General features: G+C 38.4%; 1 protein-coding gene across 3 annotated transcripts in view; it reads left to right on the top strand.

Moving 5' to 3' along the window:
• Nucleotides 1–21,454, top strand: part of KIF4A (kinesin family member 4A) — a 113,300-nt gene that overhangs the window by 49,974 nt on the left and 41,872 nt on the right. For 2 of the 3 annotated variants that reach the window (XM_084789323.1, XM_084789322.1), the window contains 6 exons: nt 1,983–2,099; nt 2,946–3,121; nt 7,068–7,129; nt 15,485–15,617; nt 18,032–18,090; nt 18,194–18,308. In XM_084789323.1, the coding sequence (XP_084645449.1) occupies nt 1,983–2,099; nt 2,946–3,121; nt 7,068–7,129; nt 15,485–15,617; nt 18,032–18,090; nt 18,194–18,308 (662 nt within the window). The remainder of the gene's footprint in view (nt 1–1,982; nt 2,100–2,945; nt 3,122–7,067; nt 7,130–15,484; nt 15,618–18,031; nt 18,091–18,193; nt 18,309–21,454) is intronic. The other variant, XM_084789324.1, reaches the window with a different exon arrangement.

Genomic DNA, 21,454 nt, shown 5'->3' with positions numbered 1-21,454 from the left:
AGGAGGAAGGCTATCTTTTGGCTCAAAGTTCAGAGGTTTCTGTCCATTGTCTCTGAGCCCTTCACTGAGCTTGTGGGGAGGACTAGTGGAAGAAGCCTGTTCACCTCATCTCTGGAAAGCAGAGTCAGCAGAATAGGGACGGGCAAGCTATACTCTTCAAAGCCAAGCTTCCAGGGGCCTACTTCCTCCAGCTAGTCCCTGCTTCCTAGTAGGACGTTCAACTGTGAACTCATCAGCAGATTAGTCCATCTATATAGATAGGGCTCTTATGATCCAGTCAGCTCTCAGTTGCACTGCCACCTATGGATGAGGCTTTCAGCAGACAGCCTTTGAGGACATTTTATATCCAAACTACAATAGGATCATGTAAATCTATTTCTTTCAAGTTACAAGGGAATCCAAAATATAGCTGAGTAGTATAAACAGTAGCTGAGTAGAGCTAACAGTAATAATACAAGTTCTCAGAGTTTATCTGTGCTATTTCCACAAAATACCTAAGGTTGGATCGATGAACAATCCATAAACAATAGAAATTCATTTTTTACACTCAAAATCTATGAATTCCAAGGTGATGTCACCATCAGGACCGGTGTTTGATGAGGTTGTCTCCTCTGTACCCTCACATAGCAGAAACACAGAAGGGTCTAGCTAGTTCTGTCCCATCCATGAGGGGAGAGGCAGCATGGCCTATCACCACACCTGTAATTTCTTTTTTGTTTTTAGTTTTGTCCTTCCTTCCTTCCTTCCTTCCTTCCTTCCTTCCTTCCTTCCTTATTTTTCTTTTCTTTTTTTCTTTTTTCTTTTCTTTCTTTTTTTTTTTTTTTTTTTAGCTAGGCCTGTCTCTGTATCCTTGGCTATGCTGTAGCTTACTGTGTAGACCAGGCTGCCCTAGAACTCACAGAGATCCTTCTGCCTCTTCCAGTGGAGTGCTAGGATTAAAGGTGTGCGTCGCTGTTGGTCCATACTCTTACCTCTTAATAATGTTTGGAGGTCAAAATTCAACCCAAACATTGAAGAAGATAAAGACATTTAAACCAAAGTATCATTTATCTAACTTTTAATTTTATTGTCTGTATAACATCTCATATAATTCCTACCATAACCTAACAAAGTAGATAGATGTGCCTCATTTTTATAGACGGACTTATCCGCGACCCTGTGGTGGTGACAGAACCAGGATTGAAAATCTGGGTCTGCATGACACCAAAGCCCCTGGCTCAACCAGTATCCTATAAAGCTTTTGTATTGCAAATGTAGCAGTGGGAGAAGTCAAACCTTTTAGAGAGATTTCAAATATTTTGACAGTGTTTGAGTCAATTAGAAAAGTCCAGCATGGGATGCTGAGGTGGAGAGATGCCGAGAGTGGAGCCCAGCCTGGGCCAGAGACCAGAATGAGGCTCTATTTCAAAAGAAGAGTAGAAAAGTAATCTCTACCTTTTCAAAGCAACAAGAAGTATGATATTCCAATGTGGTATAAAAAGCATAGAATTGGGCTGAAATTCTAAAGTGGAATCTCATGTCTACCATTTATTTACTGTTTGTAGGTAGGCAAATTATCTAACCCCTGAACTACTTTCCTTACCTGTAAAATGAAAGTAGTGATGAAAGTAATGATAATAACATTATTAGAATATTTATGTATCTGATTTCACAGTGTTAGTTTAAGGATTGGGATATGGTTAGAAAAAGTTAATAACTATGAATATGTTAGTTGTCAAAGTGATTGTTATCTGTCTCTGCATTGTGTCTATGAGAAGGGATAAGTGCAATGGACTCAATTGTACAGACCTGACATTTGACCTTTGTCTCTTGAACTTTGCTTAAAGAAATACCACTCTCAGCAAAATGCATAGAATTAAGGCATTACCTTAGTATTGATGATACTATTTCTATGTGGTCTTTCGTTTTCTTTCCCAGAAAAAAAATGTAGATATTTGTTAGATGTTTTCCTAAGCAGTTTAACTTTTGTTTCCTGCTATTAGGTATTAATATTAACCGAGGCCTTCTGTGCTTGGGAAATGTAATCAGTGCTCTTGGAGATGACAAAAAGGGTAACTTTGTGCCCTACAGAGATTCCAAGCTGACTCGACTGCTTCAAGGTAAGTCCAAAGTGTCCCTGAAATAAGAAAGAGTAGCTAGGAATGATAGTGTTGAGAAAGCAAAAATGAAATAGACAAAAAGCTAATGGGCGGTGGCATTCACAGCAAATTGATAAATAGGTGAGATAGCTACTGGCAGTCAGGTTTCTAAGATAAGGGGAAATGTCTTTACAGGTGACTTTGCAAGCCAAGAAATCTGTAGAGTGCTAACTGGACTTAGACTTTGCACCTGAATATGAACTTGGTTACTGTGTCATTAATTGACAGTATGTTAAGCAGAATTCTTTGGAGAATTAAAATCTACATAGAGGGGGAGCATCCTAGGAATATTTAATCCCTAACTTACTTGGACCTGGCCTGGTTTTTTAAACCTGATTAACTGCTGAACCCATCGTTTCTCTTGCATATAGCGACATTTAAAATAGGATTCTAAAACTATATTATTTTATACATCTGAAATTTTACTATTTTTACATTGAACAATTTTTAAAAATTAAAGCTATCAGAATACATGGCCCTACACCCACAAGTATATGTGCAGCACAAATTGCAATCTGTAGGCTACAAAAAAGGTGAAAATGGGAGGGGGTAGAGGGTGGATCTGGGAGGGGAGGGCTGAATAGAATCAAAATATATTGTATGTGTGTGAAATTTTCAAACAGTAATTAGAATTGTTTTTAAAATTAAAGTCAAATATTCCTGAAAAATAAAATAAAATAAACAAATTAAAAGGTCACTAAGAGTTTTTTCTTTCATCTCTGAACTTAATTAATCCAAATAGGCAGCTTTTGCTAACATCCTATTTGATTAACTTCATTTGGTTTCACATCCCTTATTCTTTTTCAGATTCTCTAGGAGGCAATAGCCATACTCTTATGATAGCTTGTGTGAGTCCTGCTGATTCCAATCTAGAGGAAACATTAAATACCCTTCGCTATGCTGACAGAGCAAGAAAAATCAAGAACAAACCTATTATTAATATTGATCCCCAGGCAGCTGAACTTAATCATCTTAAAAAACAGGTATAAAATTTTAGAAGAAACTTCCAAGTATGTGAATAGAATAATAGAGCTTCTATTTCTTTGTTCTATTTATACTTCTAAAATAAATCCTAATATTGTGTTTGCTATCCATTTAAGATTGGGGGTGCCATTGGGGATTTTACTGATAAAATTAAAGAATAGAAACTGAAGCCAAAAAGCTTTGCAGGAGCCAAATCCTGAAGTTCCTTAGTATGTTCTGTTAAAGATCTTAGAACTGGAAAATACCAAGAGGTACAGATTTTAAGTAAGAGATTACTGTGATGAAATGTGGTTGAGGGAAATCTGTTTTCTGATGAGGTATGGCTATGACTAAAATGAGGAGAATAAGCCAGGCTCTGTAATAACTGAGTGAGGACTACAGCCTGAATTAAAAATGGTAGCGGTAATGATGAAAGAACGGTAACAGAGAAGAAGAAAGTCGAATATTTGAGGTTCACTTAATTGCAGGAAAAGAAGGGTTGGTACAGGGGCCTGAGTTTGCTTTTCAGGTTTTACTTGGATTACTGAGTAAATAGTCATTGATCGAGGAATGCCAGAGTCACACATGAAAACAAATGATGTATTTAGTTTGGGCCATTTTGAATTTGAAAGATATGTTGGAAGTATGAGTAGAAATACTCAAATATAGCGGCTGGCTAATGGGCTTGCTGTAGAGGGTGTTAGGCGAAGAATAAAGAGGCAGCTGTAAGTATTTAGGTGGTGTGTGAGCTTAGTGAGTACAGGAGCACCACTGAATGCCTGCTAAAGGGCCAAGCAAAGAGGTCCACACCCACAACTTGAGAACACGAGCACTTAAAAAAGAATGGGGAAAGGTGAAACAGATAAGAATAGGCAGGAAAAAATCCAGCGATGCCACCAAAACCAAGGAATGTTACCACAAGTATAACTATAACTTTACAAAGAAGTATAAAGATAAAAAGTACCCATTGATTTTTTTTTTAACTACAGGGAAGCTGTTGGTAACTACTGTGAGGTAAGAGAAGTGATAAGAGCCAGCCACTGAATGATAAATAGAATAGCAGATAAATAAATGGCTTTTCATTCAAGGAAGCAAAATAAGGAAAGGCAGTGAATGGCCCAGGTAATCAAGGGCAGAGAAATATGTTTTTTAAAGATGGGAGAGCCTTGAACAAATGACAGAACCAATCAGAAGAACAGGAACTCAGGGTAGATCATCTTCTAATGGCTAGCAGTTGGATAATAAGATAAGGAGAGGGTTTGAAGAGACCTCATGGATTAAAATCTTTCTCAACAGAAAGAGAAAGTTAGCTGACTCTGTAAATATGACTGTACAACAGCCCACAGTCCTGGGAAAGGGACAGAAGAGGCAGGAATTGTATTGCTGTGGGAGGTTTTGAGGGTTGCTTTGGTTAGTTGCTTTGGTTTTTTGAGACAGAGACTCATGTAGCCCAGGTTGCTCTTGGGCCGGTTATGCTTATGTCTCCTTAGTGCTAGGATCATAGGTGAACACCACCATGCTCAGGTGTTTATGTAGGGTTTTTCTTTTGCTTTCTTTTGTTTTGAAGTAGGGTCTCACTATGTAGATCAAGCTGGCTTCAAATTCAGAGATCAGCCTGCCTCTGCCACTTGGTTAAGATTAAAGGTATACATCACCACAGATGGCCCTATTGATGCAGGTTTAAAAGAGTCACATTTTCCTTCATGGTAGAAAATAGAGGAGTTGATTTTCACTTGGAATTCTATTTCCCAGCTGTCCAGTGCTCATTCTTCCTCCACAGTGATAATGACTATATAGTTAATCTCTTTTCTTCCCTTTTCTTCTTTAGGGTATCTAAAGAATCCTAGTAAATTATCTGTTTGTTGGGTCTTCTGAATTATAAAATAGTATATTCAATTATGCCTTCCTATTTTCTTTTACGTTTATTCCTATTGGCAAAAAAAAATGACCACCTTTCTTGTCACCTATTTGTTTATTCATTCCAACAGTAAATGATTACCTAATGCTTATATGGCAGGTCATAAACCCAGGTCATACGTTGTTGAGCAAAACAACATAGTTTTTGTCTTCATGGAGCTTCTTGTCTGGTGTGAGAGACAATATTAAAACAATCAGATAATGCTATATCAGTATAAACTGGGGTAGTGTAGCATAGTGTACGTGAGAGTATGTAGTGAGGTCTTCTATTATATATCCAGCCTGAAATACTTCCCTGATACAGCAGTGTTTGAACTGAAATCAGAGGGCTTTAGGAATGAACTACATGAAAGGGAACAAGGAGGAGTTAGTTATAGGGAGAAGACACATCAGTCCTATTAGGAGCCTTGGCACTGCAGCAAGCTTACCCGGGTTTAAGCCCAAGCTCTCTATCTTACTGTGTACTTTGTAAAAGGCCTTTGTGCCTCAGTTTCTCTGTCTGCATAATGGAAATGATAGCACCTGCTTCATAGTGTTTTGTGGGTGTTGAATAAATTATTACATGTGAAGAGCTGGGAAAAAGGCTAGTGTGGCTAGTGTATAGAGCAAGGAAGCTATTGCAGTGTGAGGCTAAAAGAAAAGCTGAGGTCTGATCAAGGATTCATGGACTGTGAAAACTTTAAGGTAGGTGGTAAAACTGAGAGTTAATATTGCTAAAAGATAGGCTGGCAACTGTGTGAAGTGGATTGAAGTGGTACAAGAATATTTGGATACCATTTAAGAAGGCGTGGTGGCACATGCCTTTGATCCCAGCACTGGGGAGGCAGAGGCAGGCGGATAGCTGTGAGTTCGAGGCCAGCCTGGTCTACAAAGTGAGTCCAGACTAGCCAAGGCTACACAAAGAAACCCTGTCTCAAAAACAACAGCAACAACAAGAACAACAAAAAGATTTTTGGGAGACTTGGCCATTTATGGGATAAGTGAAACAAAGATGAACCATGAGACAGCAATCAGAAACATTGATGGAAAATTAGAAAGTATAGTATCAGGTAAGCCAATTGATACCAGTCAGTCACGTAAAGCTAACATTAAAAAATGCCTATCCACTTTAGTGACATGTAGATCATTGTTGACTTTAGTACAATAATGTGAGCAAATATTATACTGAAATAGGTTAAGGAACAAATGAGAAGTGAGTAAAAGAAAATAATGACTATTTGTGTGAACATTTTCTCAAGCTTTGAGAACAAGAGAAATGGGGCAAGAGTAAATATATTTTAATAGGAAGGAGACAATAAAAGAAGTTGAAGGTATAGAAGACAGAAGTGACAGTGAGAATAAGATTTATGAAGTGGAAGAAAAACTTGAGGCTCCAAAGCACGATCACAGAGACAAGCCTGAGGGGACAGAATGGCTCCTCTTTTGTCACAAAAGGGACTTGAAGAGGACGTTTACACATAAGCCCTAAGGCACTTAACTGTACCTGACAACTTAGTGTTGTCAGTCTTATATTATTTCTTCTCTTTCTCATTTTTGGTTATTCTTCTTCAACTGCACCTAGCCTTAGGAGTAGAGACCATATTTTATTTTTGTTACATCGCATATCCCAGTGCTAAGCGTGAGTTTTAAAAATAGGTACTTAATGAAAACGCATTATAATTCTTAGATAAGAGACAATTCATCATCTATGTAGCAGTTGTTCATGCAATGCTTATCTTTTTCTCATTGATCATTAATACTGATGTTTTCTGTAGTGCTTAAGATGTACTTAAAGTTTCATAGGCATTGAGTGAAGTTATCCTGATGCTGGATGTAGTGACTTCATTACAAAGAGAGAAGTAGCATTTTGCGAGTTGAGGTTGGTGGTCTTGACTATGTATTCTGGTCTGGCCTGGAACTCAGAAGCTCTCTGTGTAACCCACGCTGGCCTCAAACTTTAATACTCCTTCCTTAGCTTCTCAGATGCTGAAATTACAGATATATGCACACGCCCAGTGATAAGTAGTTTTGGATTGGTAATTAGCTGATTGTTTTCATTGCTTCTCCCAGGTCCAGCAGCTGCAGGTCTTGTTGCTGCAAGCCCATGGAGGTACTTTGCCGGAAAATATAAAGTAAGTCATAGATTAATTTTAAAGGCATATTCTTTTAGAGGCTATTTTGCCCAGTGCCTGTTTTCCTTTGATAACTTATAGAGTTTCTCAGATCACTTGATGGCCAGGAAGTGATCTTGCCAACCATGCTGAGTACTTAGAACTTAGCTAGTTATCCTTTAAGTAATCTGATAACTAAAAAGACCATGGATTCTAGACTCTGAAATGTATTAATTAGAATGCTCCTGTGAGGAAGACCTGTCTCTGCCACCTACTTAATTATTTGACTACTTACTCATATGCATAGATGCATGAATATTTCTTTCAGTATTAATTAGAATGCTCCTGTGAGGAAGACCTGTCTCTGCCACCTACTTATTTACTTGACTACTTACTCATATGCATAGATGCATGAATATTTCTTTTAGTCTCAGGTTAACATCCAACACTATCATTTAGTTTGTTTCTTTGTCCATTCAGAGCTGCTTCAGGTTGACTCTTATGTTCTTTAATAAGTCCTCAAGTGTATGAACATCTTACAAGTGTATAACATCTCACAGGATGTTACAAATGATTCTTCTTGCACTGGGTCTGGAATTAACCCATATCTCCAACAAGCTTTGGTTTCTTGTATTGGAAAATGGTGTTTAGAAACCAAGATCCATGTGGTTTCTCCAACTCTGCTCACTGTTGCTGAGTGTCACTGCTCCTGGGCCTTATCAGTGGTTAGAACTCAGAAATATCTATCTGCATGTATAATAACCTACATATTCACTCATTTACATTTTTGTATCTGTGTTATATGTATATTAAAAACCACAGTGTTCTACTGATAACTCTTGATTTTATTCCAGCACTATAAGGTTTAGTGTATTTTTGACATCTTAAATTTAAGTATGCCTAAATAATTTTTAAGTCCAGAAAGGCTAAATATGTGACTAACTTTAAATTGACCTTTCCTTCTCACTTCCACCCATTCTCCCAACTCCATCTAGCTACTGATGTTCCTAATAACAGATTTAGAGCACATCTTGAACCTGTACATCTTGAAGACATTCCGTCTTCAACCCCTCAGAAGAATCACTGTCTCTCCCAGCCACATTCTCAAGGAGCAATGATCTGTACTCCTCCCTTCCCACATCAGTGAAATGATAAAGGCCTCTGAATGTACAGTTTGTAGGATGAGTTCCCCCAGAATAGTCCAACAGTCCAATAGTCCAAAGTGCTAGATTCTGAATCCACTGTCCCAACTAGATTGGCCACCCTGATTCCCGTCCCCACCTCATACACCGGGAGGAAGGAGCTGATACAGAGGCCATGGAGGGGACGCTGCTTACTGCCTTGCTTCCCACAGCTTGTTCAGCCTGCTTTCTTATAGAACCCAGGACCACCAGCCCAGGGATGGCACCACCCACAATGGGATGGACCCTCCTATATCAATCACTAATTAAGAAAATAGCCTACAGGCTTGCCTATAGACCAATCTTAGAGGAATTTTCTCAATTGAGGGTCCCTCCCCTCAGAAGACTAGCCTGTGTCAAGTAGACATGAAACTAGCCAGAACAGAAACACCAATCCTTGTGCCTGTGAGAATAATTTTCATTACCTAGATCTCAACATTTTTTGGCAATTTTCCATCCTATAGGCTTAAATTAACCCTTGCTGGGATTTTGTTTAGGGTTTTCCTATACCTTGATTGTAATTGCTTGTTTATTTGGGTATGTAAAATACTCTAATGGATCCAAGAGTGAGATTCATGCAAAAATAGAGCAGACAAATGCAAATGAAAATACTAATGGAATATTATTTCATATAGTTTAGCATGACACTCGTTAATGCGCACAGACACGCACAGTGTTGGAAAGGCTATGAAGAATGGAATGGAGCCCTTGTCATACTATTGGGAAATTGTAAAATGGTGTTAACCAGTATGGAAAAGTGTGATTTTTTTCAAAAAAATTAAAAGTTGGCCTATTGTAATCCAACAATCCCACTTGTGGATACATATCCATAGAAACTGAAAGCAGGAGCTCACAACTGTGCTCATAGTGGTACTATTCCCAATAGCCAGAAAGAATCAACCCTATGCTCACCAACTAATGAACTGACAAATTGTGCTTAGTGACGGCAGCAATGTTGCACATAGAAAGCCCTAGACTTCAGTTTTTCCTACAGAAGGATCAACTAACAACTATCCACAAAGTCATGTTAATGAAAACTATAAGGTATAAGCCTTAGTTTCCTGGCGTGTTCCATGGAACTGAAAATCAAAATCTGTATGAAGCTAAGGGATGGCAGGCCTTTAATCCTGGCACTTTGGAGATGGAGGCAGCTACAGCTCTGTGAGTTCCAGGCTGGCCATGCCTACACAGTGAGACCCTGTGTTCAAAGAAAACCACATGAATATGAGAATAAGGAAAACAGTCTTATTCTGACGATGTTACTACCTCCCCAAGTTAACACACAGTCACATTCCCAGCGCCGATGGCTTCTAGGGGAGTAAAAAGAAACTGAGAGAGAGAGAAATCCAGTTTTCCTAGCATTTCAAGATGTTTCTGAGGAAGGCCGCTCCATTATGACCTCACAGAAAACGGAATATAAGGGATACTGCACAGCTCACTGACATGGAATCGGGTACAAAAGCAGGGATACATAGAGATATATGTACATATTTTTGTGCCTGCCACAGAAGTGCCCCAGAAGAGATACAAGTCACAGCATAGTTCACCTGCAAAGATGACCTCACTTCTCCCAGAAGCAGAAAATGCAAAAGTGCCACTTGACTTACATGTCTAGATGGCTAGCCCAGGCCTACCCCCACACCCTACTCTAGAGCCTGTCCCAGAGAGTAAGAAGACCCAAACAAGAAATTGTCACATAAACTCACGTAGAACTCAGGGAACCATCAGCCTCAAAGCTCGTTCTCAGATCTCACCCGGGACAGAAAACTTCAGACAAGAAACAGATGCTGGCACTGCCTTTCTTGGCGTTTACTGGCTCTCTTCCCAATCTCAAAAGTCTCCGATCCATCTGGGGAGGAAAGGAAGTCTCAACTATGTTTCTACTTCTGGCAGTTGGTTCCTCCATTTCTAATCTACTTAACCTTGTCCCTTTTCTGTAACTCTGACCAACTGATAAGCTCAAACAGCAGGACCTCCTGGCCAGTGAATATTTGTTGCCCAGCCAGATCAGAGGTAAAATTTTAAGGCTGAAAAATATTCCACTGTATTTACATTCGGAATTTTACATATTCTTTTACCAATTGGCAGAAATGGGTTGTTTCCATCTTTTTCGTATTACGACTATATTGCTAGACACATGAGTATACGGTTTCTGTTTATATCCTTGCTTTCAATTCCCTTGAGAATTAGAAAAACACATGTTAATTCTGCTTTTGACTTTGTAACTAAACTACCATACTGTTCATAGGTACTATGCCATTCTACATTCTCACCAGCGGTGGACGAGGCTTCCAGCTTCTTCATATTCTCATTAAGACTTATTTTGATTCTTCTTAAATGATAGCAAACCCTAATTTGGCTTTACATTTTTTAGACAGTTCTTTGCATATTATGTCAGCCTGTTGTGGCATGTGTTAAAAATATTTTCTTCTAATCACTAGTCTTTTATTTTGTTCTCATGGGTTGTGGGGTTTGGTTGCTTGGTTGGCTGGGGTTTTTTTGTTGTTGTTGTTTCTCTCTCTCTCTCTCTCTCTCTCTCTCTCTCTCTCTCTCTCTCTCTCTCTCTCTCACACACACACACACACACACACACACACACACACACACACACACATGCCCTCTCTCCTTCACTCTCCCTCTCCCTCTTCCTTCTCCCTCCCTCCTCTGTGTATGTTGGGGCTGGGTGTATTTGCAGTACTTGGAAATCAATCTAGGGCCTAACATCACTAGGTGACTGCTCCACTACTGAACTATATCCAGTCCTTTTTATACTTTTCATTTCAAGAAGAGGTCTTGGTTAAATTGCCTAGGTAGACTGTGAACTTGCCATCCTGCTGAGCCTCTAGAGTAGCTGGTAGTACAGGCCTGTGCCACCAGGTCCATTTATTTTATTTTAATTTTATTTTATTTTATTTTATTTTATTTTACTTTATTTTATTTTGCTTTTTTCTATTAGAATGTGTCAGTCTTTCTTAGTACCTGTGGATTTTTAACAGCTTTTGTAAGATCTTTTATACTCCATAAAGTTCACTTATCTTACACATACTACTCAATGATTTTTAATAAATTTACAGTTATACAACTGTTACCACAATCCAGTTTTAGAACATATCCAGAAAGATATCTTCTGCCTATTTTGTATTGCTGATGTTTAGACTCTCACTCCAAGGAAGCCACTAATCTGCTTTTTGTTTGTATATCTATTGGCCTACTACAGACGTGTGGAGTCATACAATATATGATTTTTTTGCTGTCTTCTTTCACACTGTTTTTAAGATTCATCCATATTAAACCATGTATGCATGTATCAGTGCTTTATTCTGTTTCTGGTTAATATAACATATCTGGTTACACCACACTTTGTTTGCCAATTTAAAGATTTTGAGTTGCTTATGAATATGCCACTCTGTGTATCATTTACAAGTCTTTATGTGGACTGACATTTTTACTGGGTAGGTAGCAAGGAGTGGAATTGCTAGGTCATATCTGTTTTGTTTCTTTCTTTTTGGTTTTGAAACAGGATCTCACTATGTTGTTTTGGCTGGCTTCGAACTCACTATGTAGACCAGATTCTCCTATCTCTGCCTCCTGGGTACTGGGATTATTTGCTTAACTTAATAAGCTGCAAAACTGTTTTCTAAATGGTTACCACTCTCATTCTCCTCAGGCTTCTCAATTTTGATTCATAGTTAGAAAACCTTTTCTTATACCAAAATTAAAAAAAAAAAACAAAAAACGTTTTGGAGCAGAAGAGATAGCTCACCGATTAAGAGCACAAACCTCTCTCTTACAAGATCAGAGTTTGATTCCTGGCACCTACTGGACAGCTTACAACCACCTGTAAATGTAGAGAATCAAATACCTTCTTCTGACCTCTGCAGGCACCTACAGATTGGTACATCTGTATACACAAGCAGATATGCCCATACACATGAATTTAAAAAGTAAAACATTTTTCATTATAGTACTCATGTCTTGCACCTCAATTTTTCATTTGTAGTTCATTCTTTTATATGATACAGGCTTACTTTCATTTAAATGTCCTTACTTACAAAAATTTGTACTCTTCATTTTAAAAATGATGTGTTTCTTGTGGCACATTAGTAAAGAGTGAAGAATAAAATTTAAAGTTGCCATAATTTTGTCCCCTTGAAACTGCTATTATTTTCTCTTCTTCTGAAGTCTTTGCCTATTATAGTCTGAGTTTCCTGATAGTATTTTAAGACTTAGATAAAGTATAGAAAGCTAGCATTTATTAAAGGACTCCTTAAAGAACTATCCTTATTATACTCAGTTTAAAGGAATTGATTTAAGTTTTTTTTATTTTCGTTTAGCAGAAACCTGTTCCATGTATGGCAACTTTAACGAAAATGAGACTAAAAGGAACCACTCCAGACTTCTGTACAATATACTATAAAAGAAATTATTTGGGGTTGGATGTGGTGGTGCATACCTGTGGATAGTAGCAGGTAGTTCAGGACTACCTAGGCTACAAATAGCAAGACCCTGTCTCAGCCTGCCTTCTCTAGTTCCCCCAAACAACACACACACACACACACACACACACACACACACACACACACACACACACACACACACAAGAAAACTTCATCTCTAAAAGTAATAGACTTAGGCTATTGAGATGGCTCAGCTGGTAAAGGCTCTTGTTGCCAAGCTTGACCATCCAAGTTTGCTCCCTGGAACCCGTATGATGGTAGGAAACAACCTCCCCCTGCAAGTTGTCCTCTGAGCTCTACATATGTACCATGGCATGTATGTGTATGGCCATTCTCTCTGTGACCCCGTAATACACAGATAGGTAAGTGGGTGGGTAAGCAGATAGATAGATAGATGTTATAACATTTTAAAGTAATAGACTATAAGAATCAATGAATCAAGCAATTCATTATTTACTATTTTATTTAAAAATGCTTTTCTCAAAAACATATTTATAATTAGACATGACATAAGGATGTTTACAAAAAGTACATTTTACATATATGACTTTTTAATCTTTTGTCTTTAGATTATGTATTTTTGGTTCTGTGTTGCTGGAGCCTTTGTACTTATTCTGTGAGTGTCTGCTTGTACCTGCCTAGCAAATTTGCAATCCTAACATTGGCAACTAAATAGCATGTGTAATAGGAAACACTGGCTTTTGATATTTTTTATGTGTGTTTTCTTTTGTGTCTAATCCTTGTCTGACCCAAATTCTACTTTCTGCTTCACTCTTTAAAGCCCTTACCCATCATATGGATGTCCCATTTCCTTTTCTGCTTCGCTGTTGCCTTCCTTACAATCTTGGGGAGAACCTAGACTGCTGCCTCTGAGTTCCAGATTTACCATCATCCCCTAGCTCTCTGACCTTGGCTTATTTGACATCTTTGTGTATCAGTTTTCTCAATCATGAAGTGAGGATCACAGAAGAACCTACTTAATGGGGCTGTTGTGAAAATGAAATGTTTAATACACATAAATCATTTACTTCAGAGTGCAGCACACAGTACTATAGAGGTGTTCACATATTTTAGTAGTATTTAAATATTACAGCATTAACCTCAAATTGCAGTGAAGAGCCTTCTCATAAATACTAAATTTTTCTTGGAAAAATGAACAGTTCATTTAAGTATTATTTCTCCACTTAGATGAATATTTTAGGAAAAAATATTTGAGTTAAAAGTATCATTACTTTGAAACTTCTTGGCTTATGTGAATGACAGAAGTTTTCAATTTAATGATAATGGAATAAAAAGCAGTACTCTAAAATAATGCTACATATGTGAATAGTTTGTTTTATTTAAAGTATTCTTTGAATTAAGCATTCCTTCTTAAGAGTCTTGGCAAAGTCTTAGCAGTATGGCATGAAACTTTATCATGTGGCTTTGCTTTTAACTTTTTGGTAAAGAGAAAGCTAAGAAAGTTAAGATCTGAGAATTGATAGAGGTCAAAAACTGGGTGAGAGGGCATGTACTGTATTCCTGAAATCATTTAATTCTTTACTGAGATTCTGAACAGCTGTTCCCTGAGCACTACTCTGTGTGTGTGTGTGTGTGTGTGTGTGTGTGTGTGTGTGTGTGTGTGTACACACAGCGTGTATATTCAGGTACAAATACCCATGCATGTGATGTGGAAGCTAGAGGTTGACATGAGGTGCCTTCTATAAGCACTCCACCTTAATTTTTTTTACAGTTTAATTTTATTATTTTGAATTGTGTGTGCGTGTGTGTGCTTGCGCGCGCGCATGCATATGAGTGCTGGCACCCTCAAAGCCAGAAGAGGGAATTGGATTCCCTGAAATTGGACTTAGAGTTAGTGGGTTATGAGTTGCCAGATGAAGATTCTGTATCTAAACTGTTGTCCTCTGCAAGAGCAACAAACTCACTTAACCACCGAGCCACATCTCCAGCCCCTCTCAACCTTCTCTTTGTGACAGGGTTTCTCACTGCACCTGGAATTCATTGATTGGCTAGGCTGGCTAACAAAGTGAGATCCAGGATCTACCAATACCTGCCTCTCAGCACTGTAATTACATCCGCATTCAGTTATGCCTTGCCTTTTTTACAAGGGTGCTGGAAATCCAAACTTCTGATCTTATGGTTGTCTTAGCAAGCATTTTACCCTCTGAGTCATCTTCACAGCCCCTTTAATTCTTAGTGAAGCGTCAAGGGTAGGAATAATGAAAGAGTGGCTACTTTAGATGTCCTTCACTTTATTTGTTTATTTATTTATTTGTTTGTTTGTTTATTTGTTTGTTTATTTTTGGTTTTTCGAGACAGAAATTCTCTGTGTAGCCTTGGCTGTCCTGGAACTCACTCTGTGGACCAAGCTGGCCTCAGATTCATAGAGATCTGCCTGCCTCTGCCTCCCAAGTCCTGGGATTATAGGCATGTGCCAGCACAACCTTTTTAAAAGGTGCTTTCAAAGCCTTTACTTTTTAAACTACATGACATAAATAGAAAAATCTTAAACTATGAGCCATGACAAAAGTAAACCATGCTTATTACAGCCTTTACTGTTTCTGAAGTGTTACTTTTTCCAAATTGTTAAGTACTTGAGGGTTTTTCTTATTCATCTGTTCATATACATGACTAGGAGATATATAAGGGTTGGACACTTTTCTCCGCCTTATAATGTAGTTTTGCCTTCATCAGGCCATCAAATATATTTTTCTAAAATTTTACTTTCTTTGTTTTAGTGTGGAACCATCAGAAAATCTACAGTCGCTGATGGAGAAGAATCAAGCTCTGGTGGAAGAGAATGAAAAATTAAGTCGTGGCCTGAGTGAGGCAGCTGGTCAGACAGCCCAAATGTTGGAGAGGATCATTTTGGTGAGGCCACAAGATGGAAACACTATCACTTCAGTCTCTAAAATATTTAACATGACTCTTACTGGAAAGGACATTTACAGCATGGAGCAATGAATACCTACATATCACCACAATTAATCTACACTAATCCCGTTTTAAAGTAGATTTGTCATAAAATTCCCCCAAAGGAAAGAAGCAAATCCCTATTTTATCTTAAATACTGCCCAATCTATCCACAGTGCAGCTTGAACATCCCTAATCTGAAATCTGAAGTCCTTCAAAATTGAACTGTTCCGATGTCATGTTATGGAAAGTTCTCCATCTTACTGTATGAGATAGGTCACAGTCAAAAACAAAGTTGAAAAAGTTGTACTGACAATACTATATAAAACTAGAGCAGTGAGATAATGGCTCAGTTGGTAGAGTGCTTGCTCTCCAGGGCTGCATAACAAAACGTGGTGCTGCTCTCCTGTCGTTCCAGCACTTAGGAGGTAGAGGTCTGAGGATCAGATGGGCAGCCATATTGTGAGTTTGAAGGCAGTTTGGGCTACATTAGACACTATGTTAAACAGTGTGTACACCCTCAGACTATGTAAAAAATATATGACATAATGAATTTTGTGTTTAGACTTGGTTCTTATCTTTGCCACATCTCATCATATATGCAAATACTCCCAAATCTGAAAACAATTTGAAAACTGATGCACTTTCTAGTCACAAGAATTGCAGTAAAGCACTATTCCACATATGCCAAGTAACTGTCTCTTCATTAAGCTCTAAATTCTCTCACTCCCTTCTCCTAATAGTCTCATATTTATTATCCCACCCCAACAGCTACTATGATGAAATATAACAGCTGGAAATCATTTGAATTAATTTTCTATGTGGTTAATTTCCAAATAAGTGATCTGCTACGTGACTGGTTACACCACTTTGAAATCCTACTTGTCTTAGATCTAACCTCTTAGATCAGTGTATACTGGCTCTGCCTCTACAGTTTTCCTACTAGCCCAACTACAACTCAATCTTAGGCTGTACAACTATTACTAGAAGTGAAACAGAGTTTCTACCAAAATGTAATGGAGCCTCTGTAAGTAAGCACTTCATGCATGAGTGTACTCTACTTAAGGAAAAGTCAGCAGCTCAAGGTTTTCTTTAGAAATGGCCATTTTTTGTCCTTTACTAGCACAAGATGAAAGTGGGATCTAAGAGTTAACTTTTCTATTCCAGTGACACATTTTGTCTTTAAAGTGGGTGTGTTTTACATGTAAATGGGCGTGGCTGGCACAGGAGACAATACGTGTTATTCTAGTCACATAACTATATGACCTTTATAAGGTTATTACGATAGCTCCCTGATAAGTTTATTGTTTTATATCCTGTCAGAACTGTCTTTCCCAAATATGTTGTACGATCCAGCTTCTTACGAGTTCTGTGATTGACATAATCATTCTTCCTAAAGCATAGATGCCTTCTGCCATTTCTTTTTCACTAACATTATTCTTGTGCCTTAACTTTTTTTCTTTCTTTCTCTTGTTAAAAATAACCTATCATATCAGTCAGTATATTTTCTTTAATCTCAGCCCATATCATGTGAGGTCCTTTTATGTTTTAAATGCTCTAGCCCAGTGGTTCTCAACCACCCTAATGCTGTGACCCTTTAACACAGTTCCTCATGTTGTAGTGACTCCCAACCATAAATAATTTTCATTGCTACTTTATAATTGTAAGTTTTCTACTGTTACGAATCGTAATGTCAATATCTGTTTTTTCCTATCATTTTAGGCAGCCCCTATGAAAGGGTTGTTAGACACCTCCCCCCAAAAAGGGGGTTTCAACCAACAGGTTGAGAGCCACTGCTCTAAATGCTAGGCTGGGGAGTTGGCTCAGCAGTTAAGAGCACTTGCTGCTCTTGCAGAAGTCCTGGTTTTGATTCCTCATAGTCCTTTCTGTCATTCCAATCCCAGCAATGCTCTCTTTTGGCCTCTGAAGGTTCTGCACACACATGATATACACAAATACATGCAGGTTAAACACTCATATACATAAAAAAACATAAAATAAATTGAAAAGTCTTAGTGTAGGAGGCAGTTGAAACAGCACAGAAAAGCATGCCAGGAAGTATTGCTTTTCCTCAGGTTGCAAAGTTCTTTCTGGAATCAAAGCTTCACACTCTATCCTATAGCTTGAGCTTCAAAGCAAACCTAAAACCCAGCTGCTTAGTTGTTATTTTTAGTAGCTCATGTTAAGTGTAGAGCTAATTTTCATGAATGTTAACACTTTTCCCACTATGTAACCAAAGCCCAATAAATCCTCTATTATAGCAAAAGAGACCGCTTCTGCCTAGGTTTTCATCCACAGGGTGGAGGAGCAAAGCATAATTAGGTGAGGCTGTCAGGCACTGCCACTGATGATCTCCTGGGTCTTTGTTACAGACAGAACAAGCAAACGAGAAAATGAGCACCAAGCTAGAAGAACTCAGACAGCATGCAGCGTAAGTTTCCCATGAGATATGTGTTAGCAACTTAAATGTGTTTCATATGTAATCTGGCCTTTGCGGTATGATTAACCCTTGTGTTCTTTTGCTTCATTTTTAGTTGTAAGGTGGATCTTCAAAAGCTAGTGGAGACATTGGAAGACGAAGAATTAAAAGAAAACATGGAGATTATTTGCAACCTTCAACAAATTATTACCCAGTTATCTGTAAGCCAAGTAGGTGCACTGGCATAAACCTATCACTTGAGTTCATTTCTTAATGCTTTGTGTAATTCTAATTTTGTACACTTTTACTGAAATAGATAAGCTGCACTGTTTGAAGACAGAGATCAAGAAGTGTTGACCATTTTCTGATCATTAGGCTTATTACAAGAAAACACTCCTAGGGTGTGTGTGTGTGTGTGTGTGTGTGTGTGTGTGTGTGTGTGTGTGTGTGTGTGTGTGTGTGTGTGTGTGCGCGTGCGTGTAACTATACATACATATTTCTGTATTCTAGTAAACTATGGTGGTGCAGAGCCATAATCCTGTAATCCCAGCAGTCATGAGATTAAGACATGATTTGTTCTCTCCCTCTCTCTCTCTCTCTCTCTCTCTCTCTCTCTCTCTCTCTCTTTCTCTCTCCCTCTTGACAGGAATATCACAGCTTTAGGCTAGGCTAAACTATATAGCAATACTTTTTCAAAAAACAGAAAACAAAAAAGCCACTCTTACTGTAGGTGTGGCTATGGGTGGAGATTCTGAGTTTTCTTTTTTAATACTTCATTTTTATTTTATGTTCATTGGTGTTTTTGCTTGCATGTATGTCTATGTGAGAGCATCAGAAGCCTTGGAAGCCTACAAACAGGTGTGCGCTGCCATGTAGGTGCTGGAAATTGAACTCTGGTCCTCTGGAAGAACAGTCAGTGGTCTCAGCCACTGTGTTCTCCAGTCTCAGAGGTCCTGTTTTAAGAGGCTATGTTTAGGGGTTTTTTGTTTGTTTTTTCCATTTAAATTTCTCAATGTATTTCTTCTGTAGCATAAGTGTATTTGTACTTACCTAATAGGAATTCCTATCTCTTGGGAAGAGGTTTATATTCTCCGAGAATTGTGGGTTTCTCATATCTGGTCTTGACAGTTTGTTTTTTCTTAGAGTTTTCAGTATGTTGTGACAAAATCATCCAAGAGATTTAGAGAATGAATGAAAAAAATACAGTATTATTAATTTATGGTGGTCAGTCCTAAAATATGTAAGTAAATTTCTCTTTTAAAAAGTTACCCCATGTTTCAGAGTGAGAAATGCTTTACAAAACTTACAATCAAAACTATAGTTTACTTACCCAAGAGACAGGACACAGTAATAGAAAACTTGGGCTCCAGAGCCAGACATGCTCTGGTTTGAAGCCAGTTCTGCCTCTTACTGCCTCTAACCTTGCTAAATGTCAGAAAGAAATAATTGTTGTAAGTGACTTAAATTGAGGTTGAAGGCATTATCTCAGCTCGTATACTTATGGACAGAACTTAAATACCGCATGCCTCTCCAAATCAAGGTAAGATTGAAGCTTTTTAGGGTAAAAAGAAAAAAGAGAGAGAGGGAGAGAGAAACAGACACAGAGTGAGTGTGTGTGTTGGCTCAGGTTTTGGTTGTTAATTGCTGTGAAACTCATGGTTGGTCCAGCTTTCATGTCCCTTCCTTTGGAACATGTTGGTACAATCCCTTTCTGGAGGTTGTCTAATTATTTTCTAAGATTTTTATTGAGATTTTATGGGTGTAGCTTCTGCCATTCCCAGCAGGTACAGTCTCACAGTAAACTCCCTGATTTTCTGGCTCTTACAAGCTTTCCACACCCTCTTCCATGGTGTTCCCTGAGCCTTACATGACGGACTTGTTTTGTAGATTTATCTATTGAGAATGGACTCGACAACTCTGCATTTTGATTGGTTGTGCTTTTCTGGGATGGTCTCTGTTTGCTTAGAGAAGTTTCCTTAAAGGATGTAGGTGTATTTTTATCTTCTTTATTGGGGTTTCTTATACCTTTAGTTCCCTTCCCCAACACTAGGTAAGGGAGAAAGAAAGTTAGAGGGGAGAAGGGGCATATAGGTCGCATTACTACTTCCTACTGGTTAAGGTCTTTGGGTTCTTTGGGGCAATACCAATCTCAGTTGTCAGGATATCTAGCATTCCACCAAACCATCAAACATCAGTCTTAACTCTTTTGTACATTTGCATATAGACATTTCCTGAAGCAAAGGAAATGCTTCCAAAAGCAAAGAACTATTGAAGTTTAGAAAAATGAGAAGATTTTACAGACTTGGTGGAGAATAGGTAGCACCAAGATAATTGCTACCACCTCTAATTCTGCTTAAATATATCTGAAACATCATATATAAGAAAATCTTGTGAGTTGCCCTAGAATTATGATAATGTAGGGTGCAGAAGTCTGCTGGTACCAAAATTTACAACCTTTGAAAATAAGGGATCAGGACAGCAGTGCTTGTGGCCACACTGACTTTAGAAGATTTTATATTTCTCATTTCTGAGCTCTGAATCCCATGAAAGATGAAGGAAGCCTATGGAATAAACCGTAAACTCTCCTCACTGAAGATCTGGCACTGTAGCTTCTGCCTGGTGTGCCCGTAGGCAGAGCTGTTAGTGGTGACTGGCTCAGAGGGATTCTGTACAATTGCTGTCTGCCACTAAAACGCACTTGGCACACACAGTAGGAGAGTGGTAAAGATTGCCACAAGCTGATAAAGTTCTTGGCTTCCCTCCACCATCGTAGTTAAGCAAAGTAAACCCTTTTACCCAAGGCTCCTGCTGGACTCCTGAATCAGAGTTTTCCTTCTCTATTGTCTGGAGGCCCTCCCAGTTACTTACTTTATAAATGCAGGACAATGTATCCCCATGGCTTTTATTAAGACTCTAACAGTGAAAGCAAAGTGTTTCAAACATAATACATGTGCCCTTCATTCTGAATTAAAACTATTTTTATTTTAAGTGACAGGTGAACACCCCATTTTCAGTTATGAAGGCAACCATTGTTCCTGGATTTTTCCTCCTGGGGCTTTAGGTACCAAGCTGTACCCTTACAATATAATTCAAGCAAACTTTCTTGTTGCAGTAACCTGTGAAGAAATTCAGGCAGTCATTTTAGTTCCTGAAGAATCAAGTACTATCCCATCCTCCAAAACAGAGTTCATACAATGTGTTTTGCATGCCATTTCTAAGTACATACTTCCTTTTGGAAGGCTCTGCTGTTTAATGTTACATTAAACAGGGAACATTAATGCAACATTGAACCTGCCTTTAATCCTCTGTAACCTTGAGTTAATCATACCTTTTACTTAAAAGAGGTTATAAGTTGCAGCCTTAGATTAGGCAAAGA

This window comes from Acomys minous (assembly GCF_964271855.1).
Source record: "Acomys minous genome assembly, chromosome: 7".
NCBI lineage: Eukaryota > Metazoa > Chordata > Mammalia > Rodentia > Muridae > Acomys > Acomys minous.
Note: the sequence above shows the minus strand (reverse complement) of the source record. Positions and strands in the feature narration are given on the sequence as shown.